Here is a 13,224-nt window from a genome sequence, read left to right on the forward strand (position 1 = left end):
ATGCTGTAATAAAAAGTTAATCAATGGTATATAGTACAACATTAGGTGTATGAACGTTTCAATAATACTACGACATAGAATGAAACTTTGACTTACGCAGTATGGGAACGAGGGTTTCATTGACACTAAAATCAAGGACATTTTGTACCCGATTTTTATTTGTATAAAATTTTTTTTTATCTTGAGTTCCACCCAAGTTAACTCAATCAAGCTTTCAAGTACTTGGCGTGATGTTTGATGTGATCTTCAATAAATGTTGATATGAAGTAGTAACTGTGGTCGTAACCTTCTTGTAGCCTCAGATTGACAGACACTCCAGTTTCCTTAGCTGCAGCCACCAAGTTTTCAGGTAGTAATTGCGATTTTGTCAAGAAATTATCGTTTGTACCCTAAAACAACATTTCAATGTTATTTTATTATTTTCATAACTTTTCCAATATTTCAATGTATTTTGATATGACCAGATTTCTTTTAATCACATACTAAACTGCTTGAGAAATGTCCGAAATTTTATCGAGCAATCTCGAGTTTCGCTTCATTTGCAAAAGGTACTTGAGATCACTGTAGTACGTTAATTTTTTTTCAATACTATGTTCCACACACTGTTTTTTTTCTTTTTTTTTCAAAAATAATTTAACAACATGACAATGTTGTAGGTTTTACCTGGTCAATTAGGATATCCAGTCGAGGTCCTTTATATTTCTTAATGAGTTCAGTAGAATCCCAATCTTTCCATTTACTATCTCCTTCCGCGCCACCTAAATATCCACTAAAAGCTTTTTTCCCCCACGGGCAATTTATAGGATTGCAAATGGGTGACATTGCAGAGACTGATCTATACAGACCTGGGTTTTTCAGAACAGCAATAAAAGCTCCATGTCCACCCATACTGGAAAACAGTAGTAAATGGGTGTTAGCACATGAATTTATTTAAAACTATTTTCATTACTTTGGTATTCTAATCACAATTTAATAAATATTACAAAAGCATTTTGGAGTTATGGAAATGGTTTGAGAATGTAAAAGAAACTCAAATCATTAAATATCTGTGACAAGATTAGAGTGATTGAACTAGTGAAGATTAGTTCAAAAAAGAAAAATGACATGTTTGGCCAATTTTTACGAGCCTCTATAAGACGAATATTGTTTTGGTTACCCTCTATAACTATTTTTTTACTAAACTGTGATTGCAACATTACCTATGACCTGTTATAGACTTTCGATCAGGGATGGCTGGAAACTTTTCATTTATCAATGCCGGCAGTTCTTTTGTGACGTAGGAATACATTCTGTAGTTAGTTTTCCATGGATCGCTTGTCGCATCAACATAGAATCCGGCACCTGTTCCAAAGTCCCAGTCATCATCTTCTCCTGGGATGTTAAGTCCTCGGGGACTAGTGTCAGGTGCAACAATTATGACACCATGCTGAGCCGCATATTTTTGTGCTGCTCCTTTTTGAATGAAATTTGCTTCAGTACACTCTAAACCAGACAGCCAATAGATAACTGGAACTGGGCCTTGTTCCGTCTGTGGTGGTAGATAGACGCCAAATCTCATTTTACATTTTAACTCCACGCTGAAAGAAAAATTCATTTATTGTTTAAAAAAGATATATACATCTTATAGTTCCTAAAAAATTTTAGTAAAATGGATATTGCTACGAATAACTGTTCAAATATTGTTGGAATTACAATAAAATGTGATACAAGTAATTATTTGTTGCGATTATAGTTGTCAACCACTGTGTATATGAATTTTACAATAACGTAAAGTTTCCATTAGCATAAATAAAAACATCATCTGGATCTTAGATGATCAAAGTATGTATTTACCTGTCATGGGTGAAGACCTTTTGCCATCCGCCAAAACTCTTATTTTGAGAAACTAACGTGATCTCAGGCATCTGTAAATGTTGGAGAAGAAAATTTGATTAAAAAGAAAAAACTTTCAGACACTGACAATGCTTGAATGAAACATAAATGCGGTCATTTTCAGCGATCAATAAAATACTGACAAAACATATGTATAAGGCAGCTAAAAATTATATAATAAAAGTACTATCTAAAGTCACATCAGTTAATTGACCTACGCTAAACTGATAAACTATAGAATTGCGCCATCATTTCCGAATCCAGCCAAATCACGGAATGACTGATCAACTCCAATTATAGAACGATCAAAGGATCTTATAAATTATGTGAATTTTCGTATGGAAGCAAAAAGAAATGGATCAGTGTATATACGTTACGGTGGTCGTTAAATGGAGGATCATGTTGGATGGTTATAAATCGGCTCCAAATGTAGAAAAAAATTGCTCTCTAATTTTTTCAAATTTTCATTCTCAAGCCTTAGTCTTCCTCTAGATAATATATACCGCACGAATTGTTGGTGTTTTTATTTAGTATATTATATTTTAACCATTTTTCAAGCTAAACAACATCGTATTTTATGCTTTTTTAATCTTCGTTGAATTTTGAATCGTCGTTATTTTCGAATGTATAGGAAATTCCATTCTAGCGCTCAACAATTAAGAACCAAAAAAAGGCTGGCAGAAAGACTCAGCCCTCGAAATAAAAATCTGAAAAAATTACAGATTTGTGTTTTTTTTATATTTAAAGTCGATCTATAACCATCCAATATGGAGATTCCGAAAAAAAAACTATTTAACGAAGCAACTAACATAGTCTGTACACATTGACGCGTATTTTCTCATATTACAGGCAATTAACTGATATAACCTCTTTATCGAGAATTAGAGTAGTATGTACAAAATAAAACGACCAAAACTAAAACAAACGCAAATTAAGAGCTGCAACGTTTATTCAAAGAAGCTGTATTATTTTCAAAAATTACCTTGCAACCGGTGTTATCTTCGAACAGGTTTCTTACAGCTGATGAAACTTTTGGCAAATGAATACCGTATAGGACAGAACGCGAACGTTGCGAACCAAGTTCGGTTACTGAACGGACTGATCGGACGAGAAGTGTGGATTTCAACTGTATTCAACCCGGCAGCAACTCAGCAGCGGTTAGAGAACCAATGGCGCCCGTATTTTTTATCATTGTTTAGAACGTTTCGGCAGATAACGTCAGAATTACGTAACTGCTACCTAACCAGACTGTGGCCATGCTTTTGGCTCATGCGCGACTACACTAATATATATAAGCATATTTATGGTATACAGTACATGTATGTAGTATATGCAATATATATTTAAGTATGTGTATAGTAACATACATGTGTAGCGCGGCATTCGTGAAGAAAAATCTATCGCATGCCAATGCCCAAGTCGTACCGAACTTATAAGGCCCGATTCATCCAACGTTAATCTCTAGAGGACCGGAAAACCGATGTATCAGCTCGCCCTGTGATACGAACTTTGTATACAGTTGATACATGATATGAGACACTAATTTGGGCACTTTTCTCTCTGAAATCCTGACCATCTAAAGGTTAATCGAAGTTTAAACTAAGTTTAGCTCGTCTCCAAACTATATAGAAAAAATTGAACGCTGTTCGCAGCAGTTGAAAACATGAGACATCGTGCGCCTTAACGTTATGCATCTGGTGTTCGTCATACCATCGTTCGCGAAAAAATAGTGCGGCAAGTACTTCATAGATGGCATAACACCCTGCAGTAACTGCTGTTTTATCGACCGATTCGAGGTGGACATTGATCAGTAGTATTGTATGGAACCGGCGTCTGCTTCATGTGCATGTAGATAGTGAATACCGCCGTGAGGACACGAGTAATTCTCTTTCGTCGACACGTTCCTCGTGAGAAGGTTAGTGGACTTCCACCCAATTGAAAATTTTACGTAATACGCGGATTTCTGGCGCCTCGGATGAGGTATAGCGTAAAAGAAAAATTGTTAAAATTAGTCGAGATTATCTAACGTGCTACTGTATACTGTAACCTGTACACACAACTAACGACCGCCAACTAGCTATTGCATGCGCGATATATGTTACGCGCTGTGACCTATTACTCTTAATCAAAATTTTACTCTGTTACGTTAAACACTGGCAAACTCTTTTTCCCATTCTCGATTGGGAACTCGCCAAATGCGTACCCAAGAATTTTATATCAACTTAAAAAACTATTTCTGGCTTGCACTTTCTCGTGAAAATATGCCATTTCAATATTCATTTGAGGAAAGTGTTGAGTGACAAACACCATCAAAAACTCGCCAAGTTTCCCTTTCAGACTCAGGTCAGACCTAAATGTCAAAAGTATGTCTCAAATTGATTCTATATAGTGATACTTTTTGCCCGCCACTTTGGCCGAATGGTAGATTAGTACACCGTGATGAAGATACAAGTTTTCATAAAACTTTTCATTAAAATATTGCCAAACGAATTATAAATGCCAGAAATCATTGAGTGAATGAATGGGATAATGAGACAAGTGAGATAAGACTGAAACTAATTTTTTTTTAATAAAACCAGAAAACTTTCTGAAGTACCATTGAAATGATGAACACATTGAAATCTTGTAGAAAGCTTCTTACGGCAATACTCAAGCTAAATAATATATCAACTATCAAATAATTGGATTCACAAGGAGATCAAAAAGGAATAGAATTTTTTCCACATTTCCTTAAATTTTGTCAAATTAAAATGTTTGAGTTTGAAAGTGGCATGAATTAACTGTTACTTGATGTACTGCAATATCTTAAGATCAATACTAACTAAATTTTTAATCATCGTTCACATCTAAAGGATCAGGAAATTAATGTACCAACCTTTATTGTCATTCAAGACTGAGACAACCGAAAAGTATTGTAAGATAGTACATGATATTCATTCTATGTAATTCTAGAAGATAGTAAATAATATTCTACATGTAATCAGATATGCAGGACCTGAGTTGAAATCAGAGAAACGAATATTGGATAAGGCTGGAGCTAGCGCTGTGAGCGAGCTACTGATATACAGACAGTTCTTATATAAATTGTTTTTTATAATCAAACTATTTGAATCAGCGCGTAAGTGTCAGAAATGTTCATAGGCCATTTATTTGAGTGATTTTCCGGTGAAAACCTTTTGTGAATCAGTGGCTCGTTTCAGTATCACAAATATTAGTACTGTAACTGCAATGTTTATTTGAAGCCTGTGTCAGTCGAAACGCCAACTTTATGTTACGATAAGTTGATTTTGAATGCAAAGATTGATAAGATTTATTTCTCAAACAAACAACATGTCATACTGCTCTTTGAACCTGAAATGGAGCGCAATTTATTCTTTACAATTACTGTTCCCTTCAGCATGATCTAGTTTGCCAATAAAAGAATTATTGTTTACGTTAATTTTTTTCTCTCTCAAGTATCAATTGCGCAATGTCATTGCAAGCACACTGTATAAAATTTACTTTCAATTTTCACAAATACTACAGTTTGACAATCGGTTATGAGTTAGATCATCCTTGTTTCTACCTTGCATTTTTTCTGAAGCTTTGGGTTGCTGTTGATCATTGGAAAGCTTTCATTTGTTATTTTTTTTTTTTTTTTTTTCACAAAAATCTATTTTGATTGTACATAAATTATGTACGATTCTAAGACTCAAAGGAAATGAAACCTAATATAGTACAAATGGAATTTCAAATTTTTATGGAATAGCTTCAAATTTTCTATTTGCATATAATCTGACTGAAATATTATATTACACTTACGCTTCTACAGCTTGCATAATATTTATCATTACTATTGTTATTCTTGTTATCATTATTAAAAATTTATGTTATAGTATTATTCAATTCTCAGATAGCTGGTACGCCATGTCTATTCTATTTGGAGCCGTAAATTTTATACTAACCAAATTATAATTTCTGGTTATATATAGTTTTCTCGACTACATAAGAATTACAATATATGCGAGCCTGCCCACACAAATGCAGACGTCCTCAAGTTCAAATTCAAAGACATTTCCGAGCTACTTTCTAAAGGCCGGCTCCAATCCTGTCTCCCTAAATTTAACTTCTAGATGTGAATCGGGCGCAGTGGGGTAGGGAACAGAACGGCACGTTGCTAACTATAAAACACACAATCTTTAGTCTTCACAAAGCCAAGGTAGAGAGAACTGCAGATGGGATGTAGATTCGTAAACGGATTTTGTTTGTTTCGAATAACGCTATAAGATCTGGCTTGAATCAGCATTGTGACTAAAAATAGTGAAACTTGAGTATTTAACGCACGTGCATTTTGCCACAATCATCAACAACCGACTAGAGCTACGACTAAACAGTGTATGTAAATTGATGAGTGCTTGTTGGTAGGGACTTTGTACAACTCTTCGAAGTACGAAAATCTTTAACGATCCATTAACGAGAACATCACGACTTGCCATTTCCTAATTTGCATCGCCAAGGCGTCTTTGCGATCTCTATAAGTATAAACTGAATATTGCAGTTGAGTAATTATAGACTTGTTCAATCCCAATGCATTGTGCTACATGAGACTACAGAAACGCTGTTTTAACATCATGTTCAATGATCTTCTAACATGCAAATAATAATTCGATTCGATAATAGTTCGATTACGTATACGTTCGAAATTTTCACACGTTTATATTGAGATATGATCTTTGTACGTAATTTTCATTTCGTTACAATCCATCTCGAACACAGTGTAAGGGAACGTGAATGAACTTTGTCATTTGTATAAACGTAAATTGTGATCCGTTTATTGCAATGCCACTGGACTATTTATTACATGACGTATCAGGTTATCGGGAAAAAGTCGCAGCCCCGAGTATCTGAAACCATAACTCATTGTTTGAAGCTAACATGACTATTGCGAATTTAGATAGTATTGTTGGCGTCAAGATATTAGAATTTGATTATACTTTAACTTCTTTAAATATCTTGCTTTGTTCATCAATACATCTTCCGCGTACTGTTATAGATCTTTTTGTTATAGAGAAAATAGAATTCCTAAATGATTATTTTTTACATGATTCTTTCTAATTTTACAAATTTTTGTGTTATTTTTATACAGAATTTTATACTATTTTCATGCTCAATATAGCAAATTACTAGAAGAAAACAAAAAAAATTGTTTAAAACGTCTTACAATAAATCACGTGAGAATTGAACAGAAATAGTCATAGAATGTAAGTTTTATAAGTATTTTTTTTTGGTTACAAAGCATTAGAGACACGTTATTGCCGTTATTGGACGTGATTGCCCTTAACTTTTACCTTATAATTCGATCATTTAAAAAAATACAAACTACGACTGCGCCGATAATTTTAAATTAGTTCTTTTATTTTTGAGTTTTTTCCCGTTCAAATGCATGCTATAGACCATAATTTCAAAACACGATTGCATTGATAAAAAAATCACTATTGGTACAAGGTAATTTTAGTTTAAGAACATGATTGACTTTTGCAGTAATCAACTAGCTGTGTAACTTCAGAAAAGTAAATTGCTCCTTAACTATTTCGATCATAAGTACAAGAGAACCTTCAATTCATAAAAGTTGCAGTACCTGTGTAAGACGAGAATATATGTTTCATTTAATTGATCGATTTCGGGGATTTAGTACATAATTGATAATACGAAAAAGACACGTGTAGTCAGAAGTATTCAGATAACAGCATGATATTCTGTGCTGATTCTTCGTAGTAATTACTCAGTCAAAAAGATAAGGGAAGTAAGCGCACGGATTCGCGGCAAAACGAATTTACGAGGTAAAAAATGTTCCAACTACAAAACTAAACAAAACAAAACTCCCATTCATCCCCATATTGTACTAAAATCTGTGAAAAGTGCACCCTTTCTGAGCAGTACGAAATTACTGCGTAGGCATATGTGCAGAACTGAAATGCTTGATTTTTAACACTTGGGCTTTCTTTACAAAGATCAGAATATATAACTATTTTTTGCAGTGGAATATACAAAGTTTGATTTAGATTTAATACCCTGTTGTGAGAACCTTCTTAAGTGACTTAATTAATTAATTACTAACATACTTCGAGGCTCAGATGGCCTGAAGTGTGGATCTGAAGAAAGGTTTATGTACCGAGCCATATACCATCTCTTATTAATAAATCATACGAAATAAAGTTTTTTGTAGTGCATGTATCATTTATTAAAAATCACTCTGGAGATGTGAGTTGGAATAAAAACTACCATCTTTACGAGAGGTCATCTATGCGGTTTAGACGCGACCCACGAATCGATCGTTATAATCAATTTTCAATTATTACTGTTATTGTTATTATTAGTATCACAAGTTTCGTAGAATAGTGATTTCTTCTATAGCGTTTACCTCCAAAGGTTCGATCTCTCGCATCGAGCAACATAAAGTAGAAACAGAAGTGACTGGAATGAAGCGAAGCGAGAACGGATAAAATCTACGTTTAAATACCAACGATAAAAAATTATAACGATTATCTTCTACATGGTCCTAATGAGATTCATATTTATTGTTATAAGGAGAACCGATTTACGTTGCAGCCGTCCGCTTAAATTGACACAAAGGCTTAGATAGAAGATGTTAAAAATCATGGCAATACTATTCACAAATTCATGCCACAATCAACATCATTTCAGTTGGATATAAGCCAAAGCAAATGGATCAGTTATTACCGTACGCATAATGTAAGCGCGTTACTCCGTAACCTACTTGACTGAAGAATATCATGCATAACAGCTGTCCGATATCACCAATATCTTTTAATCCACCCTGCTTACAAGGAGAGTGTCAGTCTTCCGGATCACAGATTCTCATGAAACTCCCTAACTATATATACACATAGTTCAATCCATTGAGCTTTTCTACGCTAGATTTACAATATATCAGGTTATCGCAAATTCGCGAATTATACTTCACTATGACTCCGTAATAATAATACATATGTTTACACTTGAATCTGTGAGAATCTGCCTGAGAAACTTAGAGAGAGGACAATGAAAATTAATTTTTTCGCAAAAATAAACAACAAGCTTTGCTTATTCGGGCATTTCACTCATTCAACTGCTAAAATAATCAATTTTAACCGGAGTGAATTAGAAGCTCCATATTTTGAGGCAAAGAAATACCTCCTAGAAATTTGCGTAACATCTGTGATCCGGAGGATTGATACTGTCCTGATTAGTTGAAAACGACCGAATCCTTACCGTGAACTGTGCCACCTGTTTCCTATTAAATTAGGGTCAGTTTTTGGAGCTTCCGTATCCGGGAGATTCTTATTCTTCTATTTCATTGTCTCTCGTTAGCCTTCTCCAGTTTCCACTTCCTCTTTTCTCGGTGCCTTGTACATGGCGGCATGCCATCTTAGTCTTGATATATTTTACAGGATGTTGAAGTTAATAACATCAACAAAATAAGACATTGATAAGAAATTACTATTGTAACAATTTAATTACTCGAGTTACTTTCTTTATTTTATTTTGAAGATGTAATATATTTATCAGTGAACAATAAATAAAAGTTGAATTTTTATAATAACTTTATACTTACGTATTTCGCACCTGATCACTCTCACCTATAATTGACGAAATTGCTCGTATACAGTAACACATTTATTACTCCGGAAGATGAACATGAAAACGATGCCTAAAAAATGAAGTAAAACTGTACACTGACTAGTTCAAATCGAAAAACAAAAATTTTAAAAAAATTTATACACAGTTGAACTCTGAATAATTATAATACGAAAATAGCATAAATCTATCCATGAATTGAATATTTATATGTTATAAAAGAGATGTTGAAACCAGATTAAACAACGAATTACTTTCGAATGAGTGATATTTTTATTTAGGTAAAACTGACAGTGTTCTGTAATTGTAATGTTTTAGGGTGCCGGGTAGCAGCGTGTCATCCAAAATCACGAGATGCATTTAACAAGATCTACATTATATGCTTTTCGGCTATCACTCAACCAGGTAAATTAAATATATGGCATGGATTTCGTAAGTATAGAATACTCTACGTTAATCATTGCAAAGCGTGACACAGATGAAACGGACTTCGATACCTTTTTTCGACTACCTTCATATCAATTGCATGACACTGAATTCATCTAAAATTAACTTTATTCAATGTAAAAGCACCAAAACTTATTCAATAAATTTTTTTTACAGAATAACTTTTCTTTCTTAATAATGCACTCCGATATTCTTTCGATATCCCTTGCGACCAAGACATTATATAAAATTTAGGACCTACTGTGATAACTTTCGGTCGATGGTACCGACTTTGATGCAACAAAGCAAACGAATTTACAAAGACTTTATTGGATTCAACAAACCAAATGTCTTATCAACGGAAAATATAGTTCACCCCTTCCTATTCAATCTTTTAGATCACATATATATAGTCGATGCTCTGCTGCATCGGAACGCTCATGAAATGATGTTTCTTTTATATTACTAAATATTCTTCATGCAATCGCGTAATTTTACTCGATCGGTAAAAACTAGCTATAGCATCCTCTTGAGGTGTCCTGGGCACAATTCTGAACAAAACCACTCCAATACATTTTCATTTGATGCAGAAATAATGAAATGGTATGTATTCTACGAAATTGCAATAATAAATTCGTAGATTTATGCCAATTCTTTGTGCAAAAAGTTCACACCTGAGTTGTATAAAATATTTTGTGACCCCTGTGAGTAAAGTTCGTGTGTATAGTGCCAATTTCTGAGTGAAAGTGAACTTTTGCGCGCACGTGTGTAAAGTGACTGCTTTTCACTTTAATTGTGATTATTTCTTTTATTCGTATTTTTCAGAGTGCTAGTACATCAACGTACAGCAGTGGTGGCGTTGATCGTAAAACCGTGAGATCTGCACTTCTGTTGGCTACTGCAGGCTTGTCTCTTAGCTCATTTTCCCTTAAGCAAATGCTATCATCACCGGCTCATCATCACCGTTTTCGTCGGATCAATTAAATAAAAATGAAAAAAAAACCTCTTCAGCCAAAAAAATTTTTTAAAATATGAGTAAAGATTAAAACGAAAGAATCGCCCAAGGAATAAGCTAGAAGAAAAGTATAGAAGAATTGTTGAAATCATTGATTTGAGATCCGTTGCTGTGAGAATATTAGTTTCTATTCTATGAAGTGTACAACGGGTGAATAAACTAGAAGAACAAACATGAGACTGTAGCAAAGCGAAGTACCTGTTTTTTTTTTAATACCTTTTCAACTCTTCTCAGTGACATGAGATCCAGCAAATTTAGTCACTCGCATTGTAGGACGAAAAAAAATTTGTTGTCGACTTAAGAACTATCAGACATTATTGCTACAACCTATCACCCAATCGATTATGAAATGAATTAATTGATACTCAGATGTAGTCGTTTAATTGGCGACAGAAAAACTAATAACATGCACGAACTACGACAGAGAAATCGTTTTAGTTATATTGAATTTAGTACTTGGTTTGGACTGCACTTAATATAGTCATCATACTAGAGTACTTGTATGGTTACAAGTTAATTTTGAACTTGCAACAACTATCAGGTGAATTTTTACCAACGTTTATAATACAAAGATACCTACGATCTATAAGAAATAATGTAAACTTATTTAAATAAGAAAGTACATGAAGTATAAATCCAGACTATATGTATATTATACTTGTCTGAGAAGCACCAGAGTGTACATCTATGTATACAGTGGGTACTAGCTGTGTTACATAAACGAGATGGAAAAAAGAAACCTCACAGTTCAAGTTTGTAAATTTGACACACCAATAAACACCATGATTAATTCGCCTGTTTTACTTCGACTTCAAAACCTTTTAGATATAAAAGTGATGCCAAGCTGTCAAGTTTTTTCTTAAGAATTTCCTGAGGGTTACAAAAAATGCTACCTGCATAATTCGTAGAGTATTATAAATACTTGAAAACTTGTAATGTATTCTATATGTATGTCCTTATCCGAATGAATAAATTTCAATTGTACGTATTCAAATCATGACTCATGAGATTTTATACAATTTTTTTACTCGCGGTAATTATGCAGAATCGGTTTTTATCAAAATTCACACAATACGTTTTCTTGTATTTTTTATTTTACCGCTATTTAAATTTCAAGTTTTCTGGAACGACGACTTAGAGCTGAAGACTTGGCTTCTTCAAATAATTCTATTCGTTTCCGTTAGCCCCACACACAAATCAATTTTTGTGAGGTTTAGCCGGCATATTTTTTATGTTGGAACAACGAATTAGGTACAACGTTCGGAGCTGAGCATTAACTGACGAAACTATCTCAACAACGAATCTGTCGAATGAGTCTGCTGTTTCATTTCTCAAGATTCTTGAATGGGAAGGAGCTCATGCCAATTACATTATGAACAACCGTCTTTAATCATGCAAGGGACTAGAGCAGTTCTTTAATCTCAAGAATGGTTGAACTAGTCTCGGAATCCATGTCCATGATAAAGGTTTCCAGATGAATATATCACTCAAAATTAATAGTTCTACATTTATAATATAGAGTTTGAATAACATTTGAATATTTTATTTACGGCGATTTTGATAACCATAATGCTCATGCCCTTGAAGGGCACAATTGAATAGCTTATATCCAACGACAACGTTTATGAGGGCATTTGAAATAATTATTACGTTCTGTTGACCCTTTGAGTCATAAAGGTAAGTATTCATATCACCTATTGTATATTAATTTTTTGTATATTTAGCAAACTTTTCAACATATTTCTTTCCAGTGTTTTGCTATTTCTGATAGTATACTAATAGGTTTTCAATACTCGAGAGTATTTGTTAGGATATAACGTAAATTATTATTGTTAGATACAATTTTATTTTAAAAAAATCGTTAAATTGAAGGAATAATTCATTTCCGAGAAAGTTGCTCCTCTACACATATACATGTTTTACAGAAATTATAAGTTATTGGAGTCGCTGATTAAGAATCTGAAATCGAACTATTTGTTCACCAGTGTAAGTGATAGAAGTTGGGAAATTATCTATAATTATTAATTGTAGATTTTTTCATAAATATGTAGAATCACTTATGTATTAGTAAATACGAATATGTAATAATGACTGTAAAAGTTGAAAATAATATTTTCACGTATGGCTTATGAAATTTGTCAATTTTTGGTCACTATAATGAATTATTCGTATTTTAATATGGCAAAGGAGTAATAAGTATAATAAAATACGACACAGCGAAACATTTATAAGTATGTACGATTTATTTATACATAGGATTAATCAGAAGTCATAGAATAATTATTTTAATTCTA

The 13,224-nt window shown here is 33.4% G+C and overlaps 1 protein-coding gene across 1 annotated transcript; it reads right to left on the reverse strand.

Moving 5' to 3' along the window:
* Positions 1-144: 144 nt before the first annotated feature.
* Positions 145-3,044, reverse strand: LOC124409991 (S-formylglutathione hydrolase). The gene is made up of 5 exons (XM_046888054.1): positions 2,855-3,044; positions 1,834-1,904; positions 1,200-1,577; positions 664-889; positions 145-389 (listed from the first exon to the last, which is right to left on the reverse strand). Exons 2-5 carry the CDS (start codon positions 1,902-1,904, stop codon positions 207-209), a joined length of 858 nt encoding a protein of 285 aa, XP_046744010.1. The 5' UTR covers positions 2,855-3,044; the 3' UTR covers positions 145-206.
* Between the last annotated feature and the right edge of the window lie 10,180 nt (positions 3,045-13,224).

The sequence above is a fragment of the Diprion similis genome, chromosome 8 (genome assembly GCF_021155765.1).
Source record: "Diprion similis isolate iyDipSimi1 chromosome 8, iyDipSimi1.1, whole genome shotgun sequence".
Classification (NCBI taxonomy): Eukaryota; Metazoa; Arthropoda; class Insecta; order Hymenoptera; family Diprionidae; genus Diprion; species Diprion similis.

Excerpts from the sequence above, each read along its gene's own strand:
- LOC124409991 (XM_046888054.1), bottom strand. The coding sequence starts at position 1,904 with ATGCCTGAGATCACGTTAGTTTCTCAAAATAAGAGTTTTGGCGGATGG. Across the intron at positions 1,578-1,833 it reads AAGGTCTTCACCCATGACAG|CGTGGAGTTAAAATGTAAAA; the intron begins GTAAATACATAC and ends TTTTTCTTTCAG. Across the intron at positions 390-663 it reads TGGATATCCTAATTGACCAG|GGTACAAACGATAATTTCTT; the intron begins GTAAAACCTACA and ends ATGTTGTTTTAG.